At 40.0% G+C, this 27,161-nt stretch overlaps 2 protein-coding genes across 4 annotated transcripts in view; one reads left to right on the top strand and one right to left on the bottom strand.

The window, feature by feature from the left end:
- Positions 1 to 9,877, bottom strand: part of LOC126457366 (growth hormone-inducible transmembrane protein-like) — an 87,889-nt gene extending 78,012 nt beyond the window's left edge. The window contains exon 1 of one of the 2 annotated variants that reach the window (XM_050093610.1): positions 9,750 to 9,877. The gene's annotated coding sequence lies outside the window, so the exon portion shown is untranslated. Of the gene's footprint in view, positions 1 to 9,640 lie in introns of both variants that reach the window. The other variant, XM_050093609.1, reaches the window with a different exon arrangement.
- Positions 9,878 to 9,964: 87 nt separating this feature from the next.
- The window catches only part of LOC126457365 (intraflagellar transport protein 80 homolog), a 461,822-nt gene continuing 444,625 nt past the window's right edge, over positions 9,965 to 27,161 (top strand). For both annotated transcript variants that reach the window (XM_050093607.1, XM_050093608.1), the window contains exons 1-2: positions 9,965 to 10,232; positions 15,624 to 15,787. In XM_050093607.1, coding sequence (XP_049949564.1) covers positions 10,138 to 10,232; positions 15,624 to 15,787 — 259 coding nt within the window. In that variant the 5' untranslated portion in view covers positions 9,965 to 10,137. The remainder of the gene's footprint in view (positions 10,233 to 15,623; positions 15,788 to 27,161) is intronic.

Here is a 27,161-nt window from a genome sequence, read left to right as displayed (position 1 = left end):
AGGCTGAAGTGAGAATGGTGGTGTACTGCTGTAGAAAGTCTGCATCTGAACAAATACATTTGCCTCTAATGCCCACGCTGTATGGGAGGGAATGTTTGACAAGGAAAGAATGGCAACTGTCAAAATGTAAGTAATGTAGTTTGTTAGTAGGTTTAATGGGAACAGAAGTGTGTAGCTTACCCTTGGAGAGGATGAGGTCAACACCAAGGGAAAAGGTGAGGACTTTGGAAACAGGCTATTTAAAATTTAATTGGGAGATTGTATTAACAGATTAAAAAAATTAACAAGTCAACTTCACCATGAGTACGTATGACAAAGGTGTATTTAACAATACCAGAGAAGGAAAGTTGCTACTCATCATATAGCAGAGATGCTGAGTCGCAATAGGCACAACAAAAAGATTTAATGTGCCTAAACCAAACCAGGGGCTGAAGGCTTATGGACTGCAGGAAAGTCACCCCCTCCAAGCGACCCATGGAACATTTAGCACAGGAACGAGTCATTCTTGTTCCAATGGGCATGTCCTTTTTCTTTTTGTATGTTGTCACTCAAAGGTAAAGTAGTAGTTGGCAAATATAAGATTGGTGAGCAGAAAGAATGTCAAAAGTTTGTAATCATGTGGGTGCAGGTTGAGTTAATGTTCAGCAGCAGACACATCATGTACATGGTGGACGTTGGCATAAAGAGAGGTGGTATCAATGGCGACAGGCAATGTGTGTGATGGAAGTGGGGCAGGCACATATTTCAGATGATCTAGGAAATGGTTGGTGTCTTTAATATGTTCAACATTTTGTAGGTGCTTTGAAACCAGCAATTATGGGATTGCTCAGGGTGACTGGTTGTGTTCTATACGGCTCATTTGCCAATTTCCACTTCAACACACTTCTTTCTTTCTACAATATTCTGCAGTTATCTGCCACTTGTGTCCTCAGATGGTATCAGCTGCAAAGTCAACTTCAAACTGTAACAACAGGTCATACGTCAGTCCAAAAAGCTATTCTATCTTTTCCTGAACTACCTCAATAGTGATGTTTCCCTTCCTGTCACACCCCAATTCCCTTAACAGCAACACTGTCAACCACCACTTCTCTCCTACAAACTGAGCTTGGTCAACCTTATTAACAGCCCTCAGTCTTCACCACTGCCTCCCCCACAGCAATGGCAACTCATTATCAGAAAAACAAGCCACAGTTTTCTCAATCTTTCAGCTAAGGCCTCTCTCCTCCTGAATTACTTGTGTTATCCAAGGGTCCCACTTCCTACTTTCCTTCACATGTAATGTCAAATCAAAATATGACTTTGCAAGCCAATTCCACAACCTTTCCAATAGCAAACTTGGCACTGATCCCTGCCTTGAACAGTTCCAACCATGATCCCATCTTGACCCACCACCACTACCTCAAAGTCACCGCTTACAAGCCTTCCAAGAAATTCCTAACACCCAGTATTGCTTCACAACCCTTTCTCAGGTTCCTGCAACATGATCCTAACCCGTTCTCTGCAGAAATCCAGGCTCTTCATTCGCTAAAAACCGGTAGCTATCATTATCCTCCTGGTAGGCAAGGGTTCTACCACTGTGGTACTAGACCAACAGGAGTGTATAAGCAAGGGCCATGCCACCTGTCAGACACCTCTATGTACAGCATCTGCCATCAAGATCTGTCTCTCTTTCATATAAACTGATCTATAGTTCCTCCTTAGAACCTCTGGCCCCACTCAAGGACTAACATCTCAGTCAACAGATCATCTTAACCCAGCCAAATCCCACACTCTGATCTTTTACCTTCTTCCTAAGATCCACAAACCCAATCACCCTGGGCCATCCCATAGTTGCTGGCTTTAGAGCATCCATCGAACTTTTATCTGCCTTAGCTGATCAGCACCTGCAACCAATGGTACAAATATTCCACTTCTATATTAATTACACATTTTACTTGTCACCACTGATGTCACATCCTCCATGTACACAATCTCTCTGCTGCTGAAAAGTTTTTCAGTCACCACCCACCTGATATAAAACCTATGATATCCTTCCCACTCACATTAATCAACTTCCTACTTATCAACAACTAGTTTACCTCTGAGGGGCAGACATACAAACAGATTGGGGTACAGCCATGAGAAGCAGCGTGCCTCCTTTCTATGCCAATTTTTTCATAGGTCACTTGTGAAGGGCTTTTCTGGAATCCATAAGCCTTCAGCCTCTGGTTTCATTTAGATACATTGATGACATCTTTGCCATATGGACTCATGATGAGGCTGCTCTGTTAAAATTTTTCAGATCCTTTTAATACACTCTTCACCTGAATTTCACACAGTCCTATTCCAAATACCATGTTACTTTCTTTTGATGTTGACATCATCACCTAAGAGCAGTACTTACCTATTGACAGTTGCCATCCTTTCCATGTCAAATGATGCCTCTCAAACATTTTTGTCATTCGATGTAAAGGGATTCATTTGGTTGCAGACTCTTTATCGCAATATATCACCATTCTCACTTCAGCCTTTACTGTATGTAATTACCCCACCAGACTACATCAAAACCAGATTTCCTAGGCCATCACATCCAATCCTGGTACTGCTGATGCCTCTAAACAAATGACTTCGGAGCACACTATGTGTCACTCAGTATTGTCCTGGTCTTTAATATATTACAGTGCTACTCTGACAAGGCTACGACTTCCTAAAATCAAGCCCTGAAATTAGGTCCATTCTGTGACATTTTTTCCATCACGCCTTTCTCGTCAGACCCCATGCTCCTTCTGCAACCATTTCCCTACCCTGTGGCTCCTACCCCAGTGACCATCCCTGATGTAAGGTTTGCCATATGTGCCCTCCTAATAATACCTATATCAGCCCTGTAACTGGCAAACATATACTCTCAAAGGATGCGACGCCTGTGAAACACGAAGTGTTGTGTACCAGCTGTTATATGAACACCATTGAGTCTTTTACATTAAGAGAACTCCCACCAGGTTTTCACTTAAGATGAAATGGCATAGATTGTGTAAATTGGCAATGCACAGTATCGTGTTGGACAGCTTGCTCTTCAACAGGAGGGTTGCCACCTCAGTGCCTGTTTCACCACATGTGCCATCTGGATTCTTCAAACAGACACTAGCTTCTCAGGATTCTACAGGTGGGAATTGGCAATACAATATGTCATTGGTTCTCGCCACCCACCTGGCACATTAATTAGTTTCTTTAATTTCCTTTGTTTCAGCATTTTCTCTCAGCAACTATTTCTTCATTCGTTTTAGTTTTCTGTATCTTATTTTCTGACACAGCCAGTTTTACCTGCCCCTACTTCTAGCACATATAAAGCACTTAGCTTTCCACTCTTATTAACACTTTCACAGTGATATGTTTTACTTATTAGCCTACCTTCCACTTTTCAGCTCTCATGCGTTTGAATCTCATTTAGTGCAGTCCCCAACAATCTGTCTTTCTTTTCTCCCCATGCATTAAGTCACCCCTGACATGGTGTTCTGGGTGTCATTTCCAAACTCTCCCGATTTTCCAAGCCTTGCCAGTTCTTTTCTTTCATTCTTCTTCCTTCCCTTTCGGCCCTCCTGGCAGAAGGAGGCACTGGCTTCAAAAGCTTGCATATTTCTTTATCCTCTGAATTTTCTCCTGTCACCACTCAGTGAGTTGATTTTTTGATCTACACAATTACATTATATTTTCAAAACTAGATTATTTTCATTGACGTACTAAATGTTGCAAACAGGTCTAGAGGGTTACAATTTGTGAATGTGTACTGTACATAGTACATATTAAATCTCCCTCATATGAAACCTTCTTTGTCAAACAACGGAAAATCCAGGATGGAATAATGACAATATTATGAGCAGGATAAATTGCTGCTCACCATATAGTGGAGTTGGGTCACAAACAGGCACATCAAAAAGACTGCTAAGCAACTAAGCTTTTGGCCGAAAGACCTTACTCTTGAGCCCACACACACACACACACACACACACACACACACACACACACACAAAAAAAAAAAAAAAAAATCACGAAGACCTTGTGGCCAGAAGCTTACTTGCTTAGAAGTCTTTGTTGTGCCCATCTGCTGTTCAGTATCTCGCCATGTGGCAAGTAGCAATCTATCCTTTTCATAATACCGTCTGAACCTTATTTGTGATTATCAGACAAATGTTTGCTGATATTTACTCTGTTTTCATAATGTCAGGCATTTATGGAGCAATTCCAACAGAATACTGAATGAAAACAAAGAGCGTGTCATGTTTCTAAATGGATACTGTCAAAGACATTACTGCTGATTCCATCACTATTTTCAAGTGTTGTGGAAACTAATGACTACTTTTTCACATTTCCGAATATTCTTTTTTTTTTTTTTTAGGAGTGCACACTGTAAGAACATGTCATTGTCAGAAGCTGAACTTTTAAGATCTGCTGCAGCAATTAGAAAACGGTGATGTATCTGACCTGGACTATATCACTGATTGAGAAAAAAAAAAAAAGTCAGAAACAATTTGGTCTGTGTTTTGTCCAGTTGTTGGAACTGATGGTACTACAGTTACTGGAACTTCCCCCCCGAGACAGAAGAAAATATCAGAAGTGACAGTTCTGATGACAAAACTTCGCAATAGAGGAATTATGTGACGCATGCATCTGTGCGCAGTACATTGAAAGTAAAAGACTGAGAACCCATCTAACAATCTTTGCCTTAGAACACCACACCAAGACAATGGGGAAGATGTCTGCACACCATATGAATATTTTTGAGGGTTTATTCCAGAGGATCTTTATGCAACTACTGCTTTTCATAAAAACCAACTACTGTAAATATAATAGAGGGAAACATTCCACGTGGGAAAAATATATCTAAAAACAAAGATGATGTGACTTACCAAACGAAATTGCTGGCAGGTCGATAGACACACAAACGAACACAAACATACACACAAAATTCAAGCTTTCGCAACCAATGGTTGCTTCATCAGGAAAGAGGGAAGGAGAGGGAAAGACGAAAGGATGTGGGTTTTAAGGGAGAGGGTAAGGTAAGTCTTTCTGCTCCCGGGATTGGAATGACTCCTTACCCTCTCCCTTAAAACCCACATCCTTTCGTCTTTCCCTCTCCTTCCCTCTTTCCTGATGAAGCAACCGTTGGTTGCGAAAGCTTGAATTGTGTGTGTATGTTTGTGTGTCTATCAACCTGCCAGCACTTTCGTTTGGTAAGTCACATCATCTTTGTTTTTAGATATAAACCAACTACTGTGTTAAGAGACATGGGCAATAGTAAGCTTACCAGATAAAAAATTAATCACCTATAGAAAAATCATTACAAGCATCATTTACTACCACGTAATCTGCCCCTGGAACCTGCCTGGAATCTGTTTGAAAGTGAATCCACAAGATAGTTCAGGTATCTACACCCACATTAAGCCACTCACTGAGGATTAAATGGTGCAATTACACTAAATTGCAGGGGGGCTGAGGTCAGCATTTTAGCCACTGTTCCAGCATGTCCCACAGATTTTCTATGGGGTTCCATTCAGGTGATATTGCAGGCCAATTAAGATGTAATAGGGTGGCGGAGTGTTCAAAAAACTAGTCACATATTCTTCCAGCCTGATTAACTTTGATATTACTGTCTTTATATGGCTCTGTGAGCAATGGCCTCTTGCAAGAGGGCCGATTCCAAAAATTCATTGCATGCCATTCCCATTGCAATGTTCCCTCACTAACAGGTTGGGATGGACCTTCATTCACTGCCTGCAGCAATTCCTGTCTGGTTTGGAAGTAATTTTGATTCAAAAGCAGTGAAACAGATCTTAGATCCCCATCAATCAGGATCTTTCTCCAATTGCAACTGTAATGTGTTTCGTGGACATGTGTATTAGACCACTGCTTGCAGAGATGTCCAATACTCCACCATTAAACACCAAGAAATCTAGCAGCATCGCATCATATGGCCATGGGCACAGCCAAACACAATTGCCCCTGTCATGTCCTTACATTTACCCATGTTTACATACAATGTCCACTTTAAACGTAAGTGTCTCACTGGCTACTACTGATTTATGCTCATAGAGGCAGTGCGTGCACGTGGCTGAGCATGCGAGTAATATCACTGCGCCATCTGTAGAGGTTCAACAATTCATCTGTGTGTGCACATTGTGGTGAGTAATCTTTCATCCAGTGAGCTTATTTCAACTGATTCCATAGAAATTTATGAATGTTCTATATTTTTTTCTGGTTGAGGCTGTTTTGGAACCTGTTGACATGCATTCCGTAAGTTGATGACCCAATTTGAAAAATCATGGAACAATCTACATTTGGCAACTGACAAACCAAGCAATAGTAATGGAAGACTACGGAAGGCTAGATCTATCACTGACTGTGTCAAGTCAAAATGCTATGATTGTCACCTTGAAGCAAATTTGAGTACTGATGAGCAAATTATTCCTTTTGGGGGATCTTTGAAGGTAAAGCAATCTATAACAGATAAGGGGTATCCTTAGGGAAAGGGGAGAGGACCAGGAGGAATGTTACCTTCCATATGACAAGAGGGCTGATTCATGATTTCATTGCCTATCAAGGGAAAGAAACTACTCTCAAACCTGAAATGACAAACTTTTGGTGTAACTCGAGCTGCAGTGTAACAATTATGTATTATTACTGTTTAGATGGTACAGATGATATTATATATGACAATGTGAGACAGTGACCAGAAACAGTGGACAATTACGTAAGGTGCACGGAAAATGTGCACCCTTAAGTCAAAAATCAGAAGTAAAAAGTGTGATATTGACTCATATCTGACAAACCATAACAGCTTCAAGTCCTTCCACAATCACCAGGTCCAGTAGCTGAACAATTAATGAAATTAGTGACAACGTAAATAATATCCACATTTTACCAAGATTTTAATAAGATATTTCAACACAGATATTGTTGTGCAGAAAATATTTACTTTATTTCAACATGCTTTCTAATGAAAAATCCAAGTTATTAAATATCTCTATCTCTCTCTCTCTCTCCCCCCCCCACCCCCCCGTGTGTGTGTGTGTGTGTGTGTGTGTGTGTGTGTGTGTGTGTGTGTGTGTGTGTGTAGGGGGGTGGGTGGCTGAAAGAGCTTGAATATTTCTCAAGTGCGTTATATCCATACCAAACAGAACAGACAGCGTAATTAGATGTATGCAAATAAGGGTAGCATGAAAGGTTGCAGGTTTGTTCTACTTATGGGAGGTGAGCAAGGGAATAGTGAAAAATCTGAATTGGCAGGTACTTTAAAATGGATGCCTAATACCATTTGCAAGCCTACTTACCAAGTTTCAAGTACCAGTATGCTGTGAAAAATCTAGGAATATACAACAGCCCTTATGTATTTTCCCAAAACATGCTGAAAAGATGAGATTCAACTCATTACAGCATGCACAGAGATATTTGAAATATCATTTTTCCCAGGGGCCCCACCACACAAATGAAATGGCAATTAAATCTGCAAAAGTTGCAGAATAAAAAGCGTCCTTCACCATTAACTCCACAATGATTTGTAAAGTATAGATACTGATGCAGAGGCACACCATTTTCCCATTGAACAGTCTCAATTTCACAAGTTATTGTCATCTCTGTACACAAAATAATACAAGGAAAGAATGGAATGACAGGATATTGGGCACCCCATTCATGGAGCTATTGATCGATTTTATGTCTCAAAGCAGTGTATTAAACTTAAAGGTTGAACAAAATAGCTATATACAGACCCAAATCTAAAACTGAATATTTCTGTCACTTAAATTGAAATGGAAGAAGGAGATCGTTAGTGTTTTGAAGAGTGATCATTTTACTTCTGAACTGTATGGCCAATTATTTCAATCACATAGAGGAAATGGTTGAATTTCATATTTGATGATTCCATAGGCTTCATAAAGATTCACAACATTTTTGTGGTACCACAGTATGAGCAAAACAGGGAGTTTTTACACTTTGGATGACAAACTAGTAATACCCCACATCCATACAGGGCTGAAGCAACGGGTGCTTTGAGAATTCTGAATGGAACATTGACTAAAGTTGAAACAAGGGCCGTAGGTATTTTCTGCAGGTGGCTACTGTTGTCAGCGTGTACAGGACCTAGTAAATACATCAGGGAAGAGGAATCGCAAATGTTCCTGCCAAATTAGTACAGGTGGTGGACCCTTGCCGAGTATGAATTTTCGTTAGATGTATGTTTTGAGATGAACAAGGATGTCTCCTTAATGTTAAAGGAAAATGTGGCACTCTTAACATAAATTATTGCTTTGTGAATTGAAGATAATATTGTAAAGACACTAAAAATATTTGCTAGTGGTACAAGGACAGTTGAACTAAAAAGTGGAGATCCAGCCTCAATAATGACATTTGTTTAACTTTCCAGAATTTATTTTCCCCATCCATTCTCTTTTTCACATAATTCTCACTTTAAACTTCATATGTAATTTAGGTTAAGATATCTGCAAACATAGCCTATATTATAGCAAATGTAACATTATGTGTCATATTCTATTTGTATTTGTCTTCATAAGAAGTTGTAACATTTCTTTTATAATATATTACATCATGTTTCCACAATTAGTAACTGTGCAGATAAATTCTCATAGAATTCTTGAAATTTTAAGGATGTGAAGGTTGTACCCCATTTTTGCAAATTATACATTTTCTTGCTCTTACTTTATAAAGCTTTTAACAAACTTTGCAGCCATTAAAGTTCTCTCTTCAAACAATATACTTTTGAGGGCACGGCTGTTTTTGGTGGTAGAGAAGTGTAATAATTATCAGCATTTGATACCTTCAGAGTGAAATGACTTTGATAAATGCACTTCAATAAGTACAAATACACATCCTTCCCTCAAATTACAATTTTAATATAAAAGTTTTATTTCTTGGCCTTCAGATCCAGTCATTCCATGAGGATTATTCTTTTAGTAACACTGATTATAATAATTGTCACTTCCAAAATGGCTGCTGGTTCCCAAATATAGCATGCATGCATGCCTCCCATCCATCCCCCCACCCCCCTTCTGCAGTTCTCCTCCAGTATGAGCTCATACAAGTTTGCTCATTCCTTGGGTTACTAATAACTTGATCCAGTCAAGCTATTAATTACATAAAATTGAGAATTGTTAACATTCCGGACAAATGTTCATAGTTACACAGTGTAACACCTTCAACAGACCACAAAACATGCAATTGTTATTCTTGTTACACAAGATTAAAAGTACACAAATTTTCTACACGAAAAAAAGCGCGCTTAGCAATTTCACATAGGTCTAATTGCACAAACTATCTGTACTTGATTACAAACCGTTTCTGTCTAGTCATAAAATGAAAATATTGTTCACCAACTTTTCACATTCTTATAGTGTGTGTTGTGGGCATCGAAATGGGCTTGTTCTCTCTACGATCATTTCTCTATAGTAAATGTGTAGAAGGTGGATTATATGTCTTTTACAGTAGGCATACAATTAAACACAGTTCTACGGTATTCTACGAAGCGAAACAATCTACTAATGACGCATTGGTAAGCTATAATTCTCTCTCTAGATCTTACATTTCCAGAACAATATTTTTTTATTATTATTATTAGCAACATGTAGATTGTTGTAGTAACGCGTATACTTACAAATGAAGGATTTCACAGAGGCTCGAAAATTACAAAAAGGCAGCTAACAATTCTAAGTAGTACCTACAGCACACTATACATTGCAGTAAATTTCGCGGAGTTGCCTCACCTTTATACTCGATGTTTCTCTGATCGAACAACTGCCGCACTCTGTTGTGTCAGACAAAATCACAGTATTATACATAGGAAGCACTGCAGCGTAATATCGCAGAGTCCTTGCGTGTGTTTACACTCTGGAGGACGCTTGGCGGTGTAATTAAAATGTGTTCGCGTGTTGTCATGGATACGGTTGTGTTTTGGTGTCGTGTGAAGTCCTTGTGTAATTCAAAGGGAAGAATGCGAGCAGCGTCAACAGCAATATTCATGAAAAAAATAAAGTAGAGTGACAACCGATGCGGAATAGGTACATTTCTTGCAGCAGTTCCTTTTCTTTTTTTTTTTTTAAAAAAAAAGAAAAGCTCCACTGCTCCTAAGAGTCCGGGAGTATCGGCAGTATCATGCGTTTTCAAACTTCTCTTGCAAATGAGCCACAACATAAGGACGTAGTGACATGTGTTACGTGGAATACTACCGAGGAAATTTATTCCTGTGGGTCAGTATAAATCTGTAACATAGATTTGTATCATCAAATTTATTTACGTGAATTTGCCTTTTTGAGAAAAACGGAATTAAGGAAAATGATAGATCAATTAGATCTAAGGAAAGTGGTAAATAAATTACATCTCTCTTCATTTACAATTAGCTAAATAAGTTGGACGATGGAAACAAAAAAATTACTGAAAATTTCTGTGCGCGGATGAAACAATTTTATGGTTGCCTCTACGTTTGAGTGCGATCTGTTACTTATCACAGTTTTGATAATGGTATATAGGACCTATGTACCCTGCGTAATAATAGTAACTACCAATAGAGCTCGAAAGTTTTATATTTTGCTAGTAGCCATTCTTGAAGTTTTTGCATCTAGAATGCCAGTTTAGTCACAAACAAGCCAACTTTAATTATCTGCTGTAACAGTCGAGCTGATTAAGATTGGAAAATTCTCATGCAGATGAGATTTTGTATTGTATGGAAACACTAATAAGCATAGAGAAAATTTAGATTTATGATAAGATGACGAAAAATGAGCCGCAAACGGTTTATGTAAGTTGTGTAATTAGCTTTCAGCCTGCCTGTCAGACTGCTGCTGATATAGCGAGGAGTAATCTCCATCGTAAAGCAGAACCAACTTGATAAAACTGCTTGGATATGTATATTTTGGTTAATGTTATACATTAGATTAAGTGCCTCAATGTCTCTACATATTTTGAATGTTTGTGACCCACAGTGCATAAAATGCTATTTGTATTTCATAGAAGGATTGCATCTGATGATGATCATGGCATTTATCCAGTTTACATTGTGACAGTAACATGAAAATAAAAAACAGATATGCCTGAACTCAACTCAATGTACAGCGATGGTTTGATGATGCAAGCTGTGCTGATGTGCCACTAAACAAAGGAACAGTAAGCGTCACAGACATAATAAAACATTCACTTTTCCCGCAATGATCCATAAACAATTCATGACTAAATAAGAAAATACAGTCAATTATGCTGTTTTAGCAAGAATCGTGGATTGAATCAAAGCTTCAATTTGCCAATAGTACCTTTCTATATCTTTTAAATTCCACAGAGGCTATGCCGCTGGACAACCATCCCCAGGAGAATATGATATAATGGAAATTTTGACGCAAACAATGCCATAACACACTACCAGCTAAGGACAAAGATTCAAGTTCAAGTACCAGTTAAGTAGACAGTTGTAATCCTTTAAAGCTTATCTTCAGGCATAATGGATATACTGCTCAAATACGTGAAGTCACACAGTGTTAGCCTATCTGTTTCTCATTCAGCAATTGTCAAGGTGTCTGATCCTTGTTTTTAAACAATTTTGTGTAAAACATACCACATAAAGAACTCCATTTTTCACATAATTTATATCAACATCCACATATAAGTTGCATCTAAGTTACTATCCTTCATGAAAGAGAAACTGCATGCTCTATATATCTCTTGATTATCTTTTGACGAAATAGCAGAGATGTTGAGTCACATATAGGTACAAGCAAAAGTTTGTCCAACAAGTAAGCTTTTGGCCAAAATGGCCTTCATCTGAAGACTGCCATCTAATTCAGATTAAGTCCTTTTTGTTGCTCATTTGACAGTCTTTTGTTAGTGTCTGCATTTAACATTTCCATTATATGGTGAGTAGCAATCTATCTTATTCATAATATTGTCATTATTCCATCCTGCATTTTCCATTTCTTTATTAACTTTCATGAATATGTAATGAGCTGAACTGTATAAGAACTTGGATTGCTGAAACAAAGTCACAATCCATGGACATTGGCCACAGCTGGCCATTGCCTCTGTTTGATCAGCACCCCTCAGCAGCAGCAGCAAGACATCTGTGACCCTTTTCTGAGTGTCAGTGATCTGCGGATAGTGGGGCTAGTCTTTGAGAAGTCGCTCTGGCTTGACCGATTTTCATGACATTGATGTGTGCTGCCAATTATGCCAGACACTAGCTATTTCCCTGTACCAAATGGTTCATGGTGGCCCACAAAGGCAACCCTTCTGCAAAATCAGTGCTGAGGACCAACATCTAAATGCCAGTCCTGCTGAGTGTACATCATGTTCGGCACAGCAGGGCTATGCAAGGTGCCTGACATATGCCAGCCTTCTCTATGACTTCTATCGATGCATCCATGGAGTCTTCTCCATAAACTGTACTGCCACCAGACTGTGACCTACATACCTATGCCTGACTGGCCTGAACCTGACAGCCAGTGACTGCGTCCCTCTGCGCAGGATTGCTTGTCATCACCAGATTCCAGCCAGTAAATTGGATTTAGATTTTGGGCAGCACCGCAACCTTCCTGTGTACTGGCTGACATCAGTCACTGTCCATGCTGCGCTGCAGCCGAGCCATGTGCTGTGCTCGAGCTGTCGTCATCGAGTCAGCTCACTTTTTTGGGATTCCTCTGTGTAAGCAGCTTGCCTCCCTGTGCTCTGCCATTGCTATACCTGCCACTGAGCACCAGAATATTACATGAATATGGAAATGCACTTGAATGGCTGTGTGAGATCGCTGGCTTAATGAAAGACTTGTCATGCTCATTGTGAAGCTTATCCACAGCCACTTCAGACCAGTTACATGGTGGGATCCAAACTGTACAAATTATTGAAGAAGCAATAAAGAAGATATTGTATCTTACCAGAACCTCCTTGTTGTTCAATATGTAAGTTGTAGGCCTGAGGATCGAACCTCTAACACCAGTAACTTGTGTGTATTGTAATTTGCAAGGACATTCAACCCCATGCAGTGAGTCACACAATGTGATTCGTTAGCTTTGCCATCAAAAGGTCATTACGCAAACCAGTGCCAGGAATACACTTGGCTAAGATATGGGAAACTGTGGGTGCAGAGAGGATTTAGAAATAGGCCAAAATAACCATAAGTTTTTCTTTTGTAAAACAGACTGAGAACTGTAAATTGTTAAAGTTTAGGTAATAAGTTTGAGAATCTTTTAGATTAGAACCAGATTATAGGGCATATGTGAATAATTGGAATTTGGTGTATTTAATAATAAGGACATGTAGGCCTAACTGGTTGTGGTTCAGCACTGACCATGTATGGTAAGTTTTAAAAGGTGCAATGGAACTGGATGGTTCAGATTTTCTGTCTTTACGATATGAGTGACTGATCCAAAGCAGAAGTATCCTGAGACCCCACATGGATGCCAGGAAAGTCACTGGCCCTGACACATTGTCAATTAAACCGCTCCGGGTTGCTGGGACACAGTCCACTAATGGCAGTAAATCCAACAATGATGTCCATAGAAACCCATTTCTAAGGTAGAACATGATGGAAGTATTTCACAAAATTATTTTAAAAGTGTATTGTGAGCACAGGGGGTAGCTGGAAAGTGACTGTGACCCAGGAAGTAAGTCCATGGTATTGGAGAGCTCAGTTAAATGGACTACTTGTTTTCTCTTTGAATGAGAGATATTTGTTTGTGAAGATATTGATGTTTATTTTGAAGTATTGGAGTTTTGTGTGTGTGTGTGTGTGTGTGTGTGTGTGTGTGTGTGTGTAGAGAGAGATAAGTTAGAATTGTGAGTGTCAAGAAGTATTACATACATTTATTGATGTATTGTGAGGATGAAGTTTGTGAATTGTGTTTGTTAAGGAGTTCTACATGGTCAATACAATTAAGAATGCACTAATTGAAATGCTACCACTGACCTATTTATGCTGTAATAAGTTTTCGTTACTGGGTTGGATCATAAAGTTAAGATAATAAGGTATTGTGCATATAGATAAACGTAAACGAATGCCTGGTCTCTTTCAGGTGTAGTTGCAGAAAAAAGTACACTACTGTTTTGTAAATCCAGGATGCAGCTTAACATGACATTGTAAATGCAGGATGTATCTTAAAATGTCGAACGAATTTTTTTTTATTTTTCTTGTTAATTATTAGATGTACCTGATGTTTATAATGGGAGACAGTGGGAGATGAGAATTTCAGCATGTAAATATTAAGTGGAAAGAAAAGCAAGTTTACACAAATTGGCTATCTTTCCTTAATCCCATTCCTTTCCGATGATGTGAAATGATGTGGCTGCTAATGGAACTCAGTAAATGAGCAGAAATGAAGATCGTGCAAATGAATACATACAGAGTCAGGGGTGAAGCAAGTGCTGATGTGAACAATAAGGGAAACAAGTGCAAATGGTAATAAATGACACCAGAAATAGAAACTTTAATTATAATTATACTTTAATTATAATTCAACTCTAATTATATGTAAATAAGTGACTACATTTCAGCCAAAATTCAAGGGCGAATTTTCTTTGTAGAAGGGCAGAATTGTAACAAGATGAACTGTAGCAGAACTTGCAGTGCTGAAATCAGGCCACGAGCCACAAATATCAGTCAAAGCTGGCTTGTACCTGTGCTTGATCAGCATCCCTCAACAGCAGCAATACTTCTAGGACACCATTACACGTGTCAGTTCCCTGGGACCAGCTTTCTGCCATAAACTCTGCCACTGTGACCTATGAATCTCTGCCTCAGTACCCCAACCATGGCAGCTAGTACACTGCTGCCCCTCTATGGGATCAGTTGCCATTGCCAGAGTCCAGCCAGTAGTTCAGAGGTTGATTCTGGGCACCCCCATGACCTCCTGCTACGACAGGTGACGTCACTTCCTGCCTTGCCAGGCTGCAGCTGAGCACCATGGTGTGCCCTGGACCATCACAATTGATTCTGCATTACTCTGTGTAAGCAGCTCACCTCCCTCTTCTCTGGAATTGCTATGCCTACCACTCAGCATCAGATTATTATCTGAATATGGAAATGAATTGTATGATTTGGCTGGCTTAATTAAAGACTTGTGTTCATTCTCAAGCCTGTCCACAGCCATTTCTAGCCAGTTACCTAGTGGAATCCAAGCTGTATAAGTTAGTGAAGAAATAATAAAGAAGTTATAGTACCCTTGCTAGAACCTCCTTTCTGCTGCTGCTCACATCCATACTTTCTTCAGCAGAGAACCGTTACGCCCACACCCAATGAAGCCACTTTCCTCTCTAACAAATAAGTAAATGTTTGCTGCATGTATTCCCTGTGCTAATTTAAACTAATATTCATAAATAATATTTCACAAATGTAAGGTGTTGCTGACCTGAAGTAGTTGTTTGCTCTTATTAACCTGCTATGGAGCTTCAACACCCTGTTCATTTTGCTGATTGCTGCTCTGGAACTTCACTGGATGTCATAAAGAATTTCATATCTCAGTACAGACAATACTGTGTAATGTTGTTAGTGTTAGTCGTGATCAATAGGTCATAATCTCTTTTTTTAGTATCCTGTTAATAACCAATGTCAAACTGTATGTTGGGTTATTATCTGTGCACAAGCCCATTTATTTCTTTTACAGGGATGATCACGTTCTTCTGAAGTGGAATCTCATCACAAATGAAACAACAAAAGTAACCAACTTTCCAAATGACTTTTATCCAACTGATCTACATTATTTTCCAAAACTGCAGTCATCTATCAAAAAACAAGGACTGGACATTTTACTTATAAGTACAGCAGATGGTAAGTACTTTTTCTTATCGCTTCATGAGCTAGTGCAGATGGTTACTTTATCTTTTGATGGCATTGTGTAAAATGTTGTAAGATATATAAATTGCTCTCAGGGTTAGGATTGTTTTTTTTCTGTACTCTGCCTCTTTATGGAGAACTCAGCTTTCTTCAAATGATATTTAAGTTATATGTAAGATGTTTGTACATGTTCGTTTGTCAGGTTCTGCTCTGTGACTGACTCTTGCTGCTTGTGCTGTAAGTGTTTCCATGGTTTCTTTGTCTTTTATAGTTATAATTAAATACAGCATCCAGTACTTTGTAAATAAACCAAATATAATTTATATGTAGACCAGAAATACACAGTCCCATTATTGGAACATTACTGGTCACACCTAGACACTTTCTGGAAAAAGAGGAGCCAAGTACATAGAAGAAACTCACTTATTCAACCACTCATATATCTTATTCTGTAAATGAGAGAGTAAAGGAGGGCCTTCAGAGTTGTGGAGCAAGTGAAGATATACATGGCTAAGAAAACCAGCTATAGTGATGAGGGCAAATGGAGCAGATATGGTGTGGAGCTGTTGGAGTGGCAGGTTGTGGAGGCAGTGGTGCTAGCCAGGGATGGCTAGGAAAACTCCACAGCAAGATACAGCATATCTCATTTTGTCTTGAGCTACAGTGTCAATGTGCTGAGACACTCCTGGATACTCCCTATGTAGGTGTGTGGTCTGCCAGTGGTGCCGATGATGTCAGAGGGTCAGTGCAGCATGATGGCTGCTTGCCATCCACATTCTGCTTCATTGATACTGTTTACCTCACTCAGCAGCATGTGCCTGAGTTATCACAAGTGGCCCTGAGTGAGCAGTGCCAATGATGTGTATGTCCACTGACTCCTCACAGGTGGCCATTTCTACCAGATTAGAAACTCGCCCTGGTGCAGAAGGATGGAAGCAATACTTCCCTGGCTGTGAACTGCTACCCTTAAAGGCAGAAGTTTGGTGGTGCCATGGAGTCTGGGGGATGGAGCATCTGTTGTGTTGGTCCAAGTCCACAGGTTGGAACTTAGCACTGAGAGCTGGTTTGGTTGAGCTGGCTTCCGAGACCAGTGTTGACTGTTGGGTGGTCCATAGTGTGTTGGAGACTTCCATGGACCCGATGACATGAGAAGGTGCTGTCAGACTGCACACAACTGTGCTAGAAACAGAGGGTATATACAGTAATTAATAGCACACTTGTTGTGCCATTACTCTGCAATCGGCCACATACAGATCAACACCTCTGTGTCTCAACAGTGTGGTAATATCCTACAGGCCGGCTTGTAGTTGCATGGACTTTCCGCAGTGTCATCACAATTCTGTGGCTTGCCCCAGCCACCTCGCAGTGTACAAACAGGTTTGCTTGTGAAATTACATGTCAGCATTTCTGAGCTCACCTGCTTGCTTCACATATGGCCACAAAGGAGCTGCTTTTAATTTAGTAATACCCTAAATCTGGTGATGGCATTACATACCTCATCTCTCTGACCAAGTTTGAACCCATGACCAGTTGGGAACTGAAGACATCACATACAATGTTATGACATAGATAAATAAATTTTCATCTTACATTACACAACAAAACTTCAAAAGTGGGACACAATCTGTCTACGATTTCTAGCCCATTGGTTTCACTGGACCTTACACAATTACATAAAATTTCTGTCCCCATTTTAGAGGCCTCTTAAACATTAACTTGTTCAAAATATTAAACTACTACGTACATGAATATTCCCTTATTGTCCCATTACGGTGTCTGATACTGTAAGCAACAATGCTCATTTCAACACCACTCAAAGTTCCTTGTCTTTTGTACCAGAATCAGTTATGTACCATAATACAACTCTCTTATTACCATATTTAGCTTTTTGCACCCCTTGTACCTTCTCATGTATCAATGGTTACCCAGTCCAGTGGTATCAGATGTACTGCAGGCTTAAATCAAACAATGGAAACTCCAGGTAGGAATATCAATAATGTAGGAAAAGACAGATTGCTACTTACTGTAATGAAAACATGTCAAGCTGCAGACAGGCATGGTTAAAAGACACTCAAGCATAGCTTTCATCCACAGCCTTTGTCATTAAAGACACACACACACACACACACACACACACACACGCACACACACACACACACACACACACACACACACACACACCTCATGCACACATGACCACCAACTCCAACACCTTGGGCTGGAATGCAACATCATGTGGGATGCAAGTAGCAGTCTGGAGGGGGTGGGGAAGGGGAAGGGATAGTAGTATACGTGTGGGGAGAGAAACGAATGCTATCTGGTGGGGTGTGTAGGGACTGGACTGTCAGCAGGTGCAGCGTCAGGAGGTTGTGGGGCAGAGAGATGGGGGAAAAAAGGAACAAAAAAGGAGAGGAGTGGGGAAAGATGGGTGGGTGCTTTGGCAGAGGATTGCAAATAAACAGGGTGGGAGATGAGAATGGGAAGGAGATGACACGACAGAGGGGGTGGAATCTGTTGGGTGAAGGGTGTGGGGACAGTATGTTGAGGTCAGAATAGTTATGGGAGCAGAGAATATGTTATAAGGATAACTCCCATCTGCACAGTTCAGAAAAGCTGGTGATGGAGGAAGGATACAGTTTGCTCGAGTAGTGAAGCAGCCATTGAAATTAACTGTGTTATGTTCAGCTGCACGTTGTGCTCATTATTGTGGACAGCTGGTTGGTAGCCATACCAATGTAAAAAGCTGTGCAATGACTGCTGCAGAGCTGGTAAATGACATGGCTGCTTTCACAGGTGGCCCAGCCCCTGGTGGAGTAGGATAAACCTGTTGCAGACGTGCACAATATGTGAGTGTCTTTTAATTGTGCCTGTCTGAAACCTGATGTGTCTTCTTTACTGTAGTGTCACATTGATTAGTGGCCCTCTGCTTAAGGTAGATGAAGGCTGTGCAAAACAGGATCAACATGGACACAGTGCCTGTGGTTGTGGTGCCTATGGTCTTGACCATGTGCTGCTGCTTCTCATGATATTTCTGTAACATGAAAGCATTTGCTCTATTGAAACCTGTTCCTCTTGTGAGCATATTAGCCAGTTTAGGTATAGGATTAGGTTAGGGTCCAACATTTCATTCCAGTAGTTCAAATTTCTGATTGTAAGGATTGTTAGTTGCTTCTCTGACCAGTACAACTGTGGCTGCATAGTGTTCAACTTGGTTTCCTCTGTGACAGAGGCTGACAATGAAAAGTCTGCTGTTTTTTGTCACAATCTGTCCTGTAAATAATTATTCCACTCCCCTGCAGTTCCAAACATTTAGTTTCCGCAAGCTTACCCTGCTCATAGCAGTTCACTGCTACAACTTTGGTACTGTTAACAGAATAAAACCGGTCCAAACCTGCTGGCTGGAAATAGGGTTGCGGCTCCAGAACATCCTGTGGACAGTCCTGACCATCTGCGTTACCTCAATGCAACTACATCTTGCATGTGTCAGTGCCTGTTTTTTGTTCCTTACCCCTTGCCCCAAACTGTTTAACTGTTTAGTGTGCCATTCTATGGTGGCCTTATTCCTCCTTGCTACATAACTCACTTTATCATACCATTCAGTTCCCAGATGTCCCTGACATCCATAGTCCTGAAAACCTTTTTAATAGCCTACCTCCTGCATCTAACCAAGCTGGCCGGTGTGGCCGTGTGGTTCTAGGCACTTCAGTCTGGAACCGCGTGGCCACTATGGTCGCAGGTTCCAGTCCTGCCTCGGGCATGGATGTGTGTGATGTCCTTAGGTTAGTTAGGTTTAATTAGTTCTAAGTTCTAGGCAACTGATGACCTCAGAAGTTAAGTTGCATAGTGCTCAGAGCCATTTGAACCATTTGAACCGTCTAACCAACCTCACATACAATGCTATAGCATGCATGGCACTACCTCCACTATCTGCTACATTTGCCCCCGCAATTGCTCGTATGACTGATGCAACTTTCTGTACTCACTCTTAATTTCCTTCATCGTGTCTTTCCCTTCAATAATCCTCCTTAATCCCATAAACACATCTTCCAAACACCTCACCTTATGACTCATTTCCCAAATCTTCATAGTCAGCTTCTGTGCCCAACGATGACTTGTGAGTACTGCATCCTCTAACGGAAGTCACTCCATTTTGGAATGGTAGTACTCACAATGCCTCCACTTCACTCTTGACTAAGAGTTGCTAAAATAAGAACCACCCTCATTTTTACTTCAATGTGTGGGATGCTAGGAACAGGAAACTTCCATCACTCCCCTTCCCCCCTTAAAAGGTCTACTGTCTCATAGACATACGAAAATAAAACTTGGCCCTGAAATACCTACTTTATGCACAAATGAACATAGATAGTAAATATAACGTGAACAAAACTCCTCCCTCCTGCCTTCATCCTCTGCTGGTCTATTAATCGTTTATGCCTCTAAATAACATGTATTCTCTGACACAAATGTAAACTATTCTTTCCTACTTCCTTGGCCTTATCTCCTGTACAGATCGTGCAAGGTTCTGTCACATCTTCTTCTTTCTACTAGCCATAGCTTTACCCTCAATGGATTGATAAAATTTGCATCAACACATCTGGAGCTCCTCAAAATTGCTTCAGAAGCCCAACATGAACCATAGTTATGTCAGTTGGTAATTGAAGCTTAATGTTTACCGGCAGTGTTGTTTTAACTACCTGATATGGCCCTTGACAACGAGCTACAAATTTCTTGATCTTACCTTTTGGAACGTACAAGTTTGATAACATTACCCACTAACCAACTTTACACTGTGGTAATAAGCCCACACGATTTCCGAGTTACTCTTGGCTTTCCAGGTCTCTGGTGTTTGCTCATCAAACATGCCTCCAAATTTCCTTCACTGTTTCAGCAAAATACTTGATGAGCTCCCCATCCTTGCCAACTCATAGCTTTACTTCGTCAAACAGCAATGGCATGTGCCTCCTGTAAACTGCCTCATGTGATGATAATCCTGTTGCAAAATGGACTTTTTAATTAAATGTGTGTACAACAAAAGATAAATAAACATCCAAACCATCACGTTGTATGTTCATGTAATTACTCTGCATCTTTCCTACTCTGCTATGCACGCTGTTCATACTACCATTAGCCTGAGAGTGCAATGGACTTGTGCTAAGTTAAACAGCTGCTTTAACAAATCAAATATGAAGTTTGTCCCCGGATCAGTGATCATAATTTTTGGCTCTCCACATCTGAGTGCCCAGCTGTTGACCAATGCTTGCACTAAAGTTGCTGCTCATTGGTTGGGTATTGCAATCATTTCCACATGTCTAGAAAAAAATGATCAGTAATAGTTAATACAAATCAGTTCCCAGCAGAGCCCTGTTGAATAATCCAGTTTCATACAACCCAATCACGTTAACCCTTTCAGACCCTCTGGCTACAGTTGTGTACATTAACTTTTACCGTATCTTCACTGCAACATTAGTATTTCTTCCCAGTGGAAACCTAAGGTACACAATTGTGAATGTTTAATCTTTTCATCATGCGCAAGTGCTGCCAACTGTTGGGCATCACTGTGAAAGTACCAGCAAGTCAATGCAGCAGTGTGTAGAAACTCGTGACTACTAGAATACATGGATGTGGATGGTTTGCAATATTCTACTGTTTACCATACGTACTCAAATAATCTTTGCCCTCAAATATTCCTCACACCCTAATTTTGAGAAAGAGAAATTTTTTTAAACTTTAATTTATTTTATGTACAAAAAAGAAAATGTTTTAATGTAATGATGTGTTCAAAATTACATGTAATATCAATCGGTTTCTTCACATGCTGCCGCACAGGTTAATAAATCATCAAAATGCAACTGATTCAGTGGCTTGCAGCTTGGCTGGCTGGCCGGTCTGCTGGGTGGTCTATTAGCTGGGTGGCCGGCCGGGAGAACATAACCCTCTCCAGCTGAGACTCTAGGCCCACCTACGATAGCCATCACTAGCGAGAGAATAATTGTTGTCGTCACCATCTTCCCATAGAGAGTTCTGTCCCTTCCAGTGAATTTTGAAGCATTTTTCCACAGTGGTTGTGGAATGGTATCCAATGCACTTTTCACCCACTCACAAGTCTGGGACAAATCCGGCCGATTGATTTTTGCACTTCATGTGACCTTGTGGTTTTCATCAACCATCCATTATGTATATCACTGTTTAAGTGCAACTTTGAATGGCCAGTTTATACACAAAGAAACATCTAGTAATTGTAGTATGGATGTTAGGCCTCCTGGAATAATGACCAAGTCAGTTTTCCATTTTTGTAATCGCACTTCCTTAGTTGTATGTCCGCAGAAGTTGTCCAGGACCAACAAGTTATGTAAATTCAGTAACACACCGGGATGGTGTTGCCAAACGTGCATCACTCAGTCAATTACAAGGTCATTGTCCATCTACCCTTAGGGATTTGCTCACTAATATGCCTTTCACTAATATTTTCAGAATAGTTTTCCTTTTAAATATCACGTAAGGTGGTAGTTTTCGTCCCTCGCCAGTTATACACAATATTACTGTACATTTTAGCTTCTCACTGCCACCATTTCATATCATGATGCTGGATTCTCCTTTCCTGTTTACGGTCTTCTTGAGTGGCATCTCAAAATAGACTGGCATTTGATCCATGTTACCAATTTGCGATTATATATAGGACTGTTTGTGTGACAGATTTATCATGTAATGATGAAAATACAATCCCTTTTCTTAGTAATCAACTGGAAGCCATTGAGCGATGGTAGTTTTGCTCTGGAATCCTAATCCATTTCGGTTGAGAAATCTTGATAGCTAGCCCCAGCTAGCTTTGAAAGTGGTAAAGCCTAGTTCTTTAGCTAAAGTCAATGCTTTAAGTTGGCACATTTCACTCGTCACCATGCATCCATGTTGTTGCTTCTCATCTACATATTTGCATAGCCTTTTATCGAGGTTTGGATGCTTTGCTTGTTGGCCGCAAAATGCCCAACAGTTGCTGTGAGTGTTTTGAAGCCGCATTTTGTTTTTTTGCCAGTCGTGAATACAAATCTTGCTCAAGTCATACTTTCTTCCTGCTGCACAGTTTCCAGTGCTCTCAGCATCTTTAATATTTTTTCTGTTTTTCTTTAGCAGTGTACAAGCGATAACAAGAACTTGTCGCCATAATTAGCAAGTTTGAAGACATTGTTAATACTTCACTTCTAATGTGCTACAGATGTGTCACAGACTGAGGCCACAGCAATGCAGTATTATAGTGGGATCTATTTTTGTAGATGGAGCAGTACCAACCTTGCTTAGAATAATCTGCGCATCCCAGTTTTTTGTCCTTAAGTTCAGGAAAAAACATGCGCGGGTTATTCGAGTAGAAATGGCAATTGAATATTGTTATTCTTATTTTGCAAGATAGCTATTGAATGATCATATTACTATTTGTAACAACAGATATTTTTTTGTAAATAATTATTTTTGTTCATAAAATGAAGCCAAGTGTACACAGTAGGTTTTCAAAACAGGTGCATCATTATAGAATCACCCAAGAGCATTATTACACAAAGAAACATTTTCTTTCCTCCAGGAAAATTTCATGCCTGAAAGGATAAAAGTTTCTTTTGCATCTGGTAACCCCTGCAAAGGTATTAACTTCTGGCTCATAACAGCCACTGTGCCCAATTTATACAACCCCTTATGTACTGATCGACATTTTCTTTCCTAGATCCACCTACTACTCGCCAGTTCATTGGTCCACAACTCCCATGTCATGACAGTACCTAGTCATGTGTTTGTTTCAACACTTCCTCTTATAGCCAAGTGTGTGGTACTACCCGCATCCCCAACCTCGTTGTCTTACACAATAATTTGTCCCACAGAGTGAACTGCAGCTTTGATGCACACTGTTTACATTAGGCATCAGCCTATTGTACTACTTACCATTGTGCAATGTTGTGACCCGGTGTGTGTATCACTGCTATGGTTTTACTCAAACTATCTGCTTTTGTGTGTTTCTGTGTAACTTCATACTTGAATTCACTTAACCTTATTGCCCATCTAATCAGGCTACTCAAAGGTTCCTTAAGCCCCAACAACCATGTAAGAGCAGCAGGGTCAGTTACCACTGTAAGTCTCTTTTCATACAAATAATATCTGAAATATATGATTCCATGTAGCACACTAACCATCTCCTTTTCTGTTGTTGGGTAATTTGTCTCTGTTCTGTTCAGCTGCCCCGAAATGGGCTCTCTTTAACTCATTGAGCGCGTCTTGGCATTCATTTGCCCATTCAAACTTAAATCTCTTTTTCAGCAGTTGCATAAGTGGTCCAGCTCTATCTGCAAACCTCTTTATGAACGTTCCATAACAATTCCCTGATCCCGAGAAAGACTATAAGTCATTGATATTGCTAGGAATCAAAAATTTCTGAACTGCCTGTTTCAACCTCAGATCCATCTTAACCCCTTTGCCGCTAACAGCGTGCCCTAAATATGTGATTTCTTCTGATGCGAAGTGACATTTTTCCATGATTTATGTTATATTTGCTGCTTGTAATCTTCTAAAAACCTATCTCAAACGTTACTCTGTGTTATCCTTCATGAAAATCATCTAAATAAACTGGCAAGGTTTCAGTGGCCTCAGCATTGCATTGCAAAAATGCTGAAATGTTGTCAGAGCATTTTGTAACCAAAACGCCAACCTACAATACTGAAAATGACCCCAGGGGACTGAGAATACTGTTTTCAGATGGTCGCTTGGTTATACCTCTTTCTGGTGCTACCCACTCCTCAGATCTAAGGTAGAGAAGTAGTGCACTGCCCCAAACTGTCAAGAGTTTCAGTGATGCTCATGATTAGTTATGGTCTTACTGTAAGGGTTTCTGTAGTCATAACAGAATCTATATCTGTAGGTTCTATCTAGTAACTTTTCCAGTACAAGGTTGCAAACATCACTGTATACTGTAAGGTCTATAATATACCAGTGACTCAGTTACTGTAGAAATACAATGCTGTTCTCTACCTCAAATTGATACAATGGTTTCTCCATCTCTGATCTGTCGATACCGCTAAGATGCTCCAACTTCCTACACACTACAGTTCTATCGGTGGTTTGCACACTGCACTGATGCATGTTGACTGAGACCCTATCCACATCACCCAGGACTTTCAAATTAACTACTAACATTCCTTTGGTGAGCTGTACTCCATTGGCACCAAAATTATCTAAATTCACAAGCATTACTTTCCTGTCAAATTTATTGTGTATGCATGTTATGCTTCTTCTTACAAAGCAACATGATGTGTCTGATACATCATTTTCTGCCAGTGGTTCTACCAAGTACAAAGCATTTGCTCACACTTTCTCCCAGACCAACTTCCCAGTACCTTGCGGCACAATAACATGCTAATTAATCCTTACAAGGGAACTGTCGTATATGACATGTTGAAACCTGCCCTGTAACTTTTTTATACAGGAAGAATACACTGAAAGAAATATAATGATACAATTTTATCTGCTGAGACATACTACAATATTGAGTTGCACACCATATAGTGGAGATACTGAGTCACATACTACACATATTTAAAAAAATTAAAATGCCAGTTGGCAGGCGAAATGTACACTCCTGTCGTAGCTGTAGCAGACAGTGCACCTTCAACAAGGCAGGCACATGTACTTGGTTGACAACACATCGATAAACAAACAACACAACACACTGCTATCTTAATTTTAAAACAAATTTCAAGCAAATTTCAGTTTCTATTGATAGTTTCTCTGACATAACTTTCCAAAATTACTATTCTCTCACATTTGTAGCTCATTTAATGTCCATAACAATTAGCAGTTGCCTTTATGGTATCTCTAAGTGTTAACAATGGAGATAAAACCGAATTAATTTTCTTTCTAGTTTCTTGGTGTATGCTTGCTAATAGAATCTGTCTTTGTGCAGGTTCTGGAGTTTGATAGTGATATGGAATCCAATTAATGGTTACAATTTTGCAAAGATGAAATACAAAGTACATGGTATGCAATTAAAATCACCTACTTCTCCTGGAGACCTACAAATGTGTTACTTATTAGTTAATTTCTTAGACATTCATTTCAATGATGTTAACATTTTGTTAGTAATTGTGGAAACTATGGATGGGAAAAGTTGACTGGTTAAAATAGATACCATTATTTTAGTTCTGAATAACGGGTATTTTTCGGTATTTGTTTTGTCTCATTTATAACAGGTATTTCTTATTTTTTACTAATAACTGAGTAAAAAAGCTGAAATATCAGTCAGCCTTAGCAGCAATGCTAAAACTTTTCATTTTTGAATAAACCTTTTTTTTTATTTGTAAAATTTGCATTGCTTTGAAACATTTTATTATTATAGAAAATGGGAAAAGCAATCAGTGCTATTTTCCAGAATGAGATTTTCACTCTGCAGCGGAGTGTGCACTGATATGAAACTTCCTGGCAGATTAAAACTGTGTGCCCGACCGAGACTCGAACTCGGGACCTTTGCCTTTCGCAGGCAAGTGCTCTACCATCTGAGCTACCGAAGCACGACTCACGCCCGGTCTACACAGGTTCACTTCTGCCAGTATCTCGTCTCCTTAATCTGCCAGGAAGTTTCAAGTTTCAGTGCTATTTTAATAACAGTGCCGATAGAAACAAGCAACAAACACATGACATGAGAGCTGATACACCATTACTGAGACAATACTGCCCCTATTGTTGTGTGTCATGGCTTAAGGTACATGTATACATGCAGTGTGCAAGACTTGACACCATGTGGCCTGTATGGTAGTTTCTTGCTGTCATTGCTGGTTATCTGTTGTATTGCAGAATGGCACCAACGTTAGTCTGGAAATAGTTTTATGAAGTGATGTAGCAATGAAGTACAGGAATTCATTTGCTTTAAAATGTTAAAGATTTGTCTGCCATTTCTATTATGTAATAAATGAGAAACAAAATTATGGTAAGGGTTATAAAATACACTCCTGGAAATTGAAATAAGAACACCGTGAATTCATTGTCCCAGGAAGGGGAACCTTTATTGACACATTCCTGGGGTCAGATACACCACATGATCACACTGACAGAACCACAGGCACATAGACACAGGCAACAGAGCATGCACAATGTCGGCACTAGTACAGTGTATATCCACCTTTCGCAGCAATGCAGGCTGCTATTCTCCCATGGAGACGATCGTAGAGATGCTGGATGTAGTCCTGTGGAACGGCTTGCCATGCCATTTCCACCTGGCGCCTCAGTTGGACCAGCGTTCGTGCTGGACGTGCAGACCGCGTGAGACGACGCTTCATCCAGTCCCACACATGCTCAATGGTGGACAGATCCGGAGATCTTGCTGGCCAGGGTAGTTGACTTA

The sequence above is a fragment of the Schistocerca serialis genome, chromosome 2 (genome assembly GCF_023864345.2).
Source record: "Schistocerca serialis cubense isolate TAMUIC-IGC-003099 chromosome 2, iqSchSeri2.2, whole genome shotgun sequence".
NCBI lineage: Eukaryota > Metazoa > Arthropoda > Insecta > Orthoptera > Acrididae > Schistocerca > Schistocerca serialis.
This window is presented reverse-complemented; position numbering and strand designations above follow the sequence as displayed.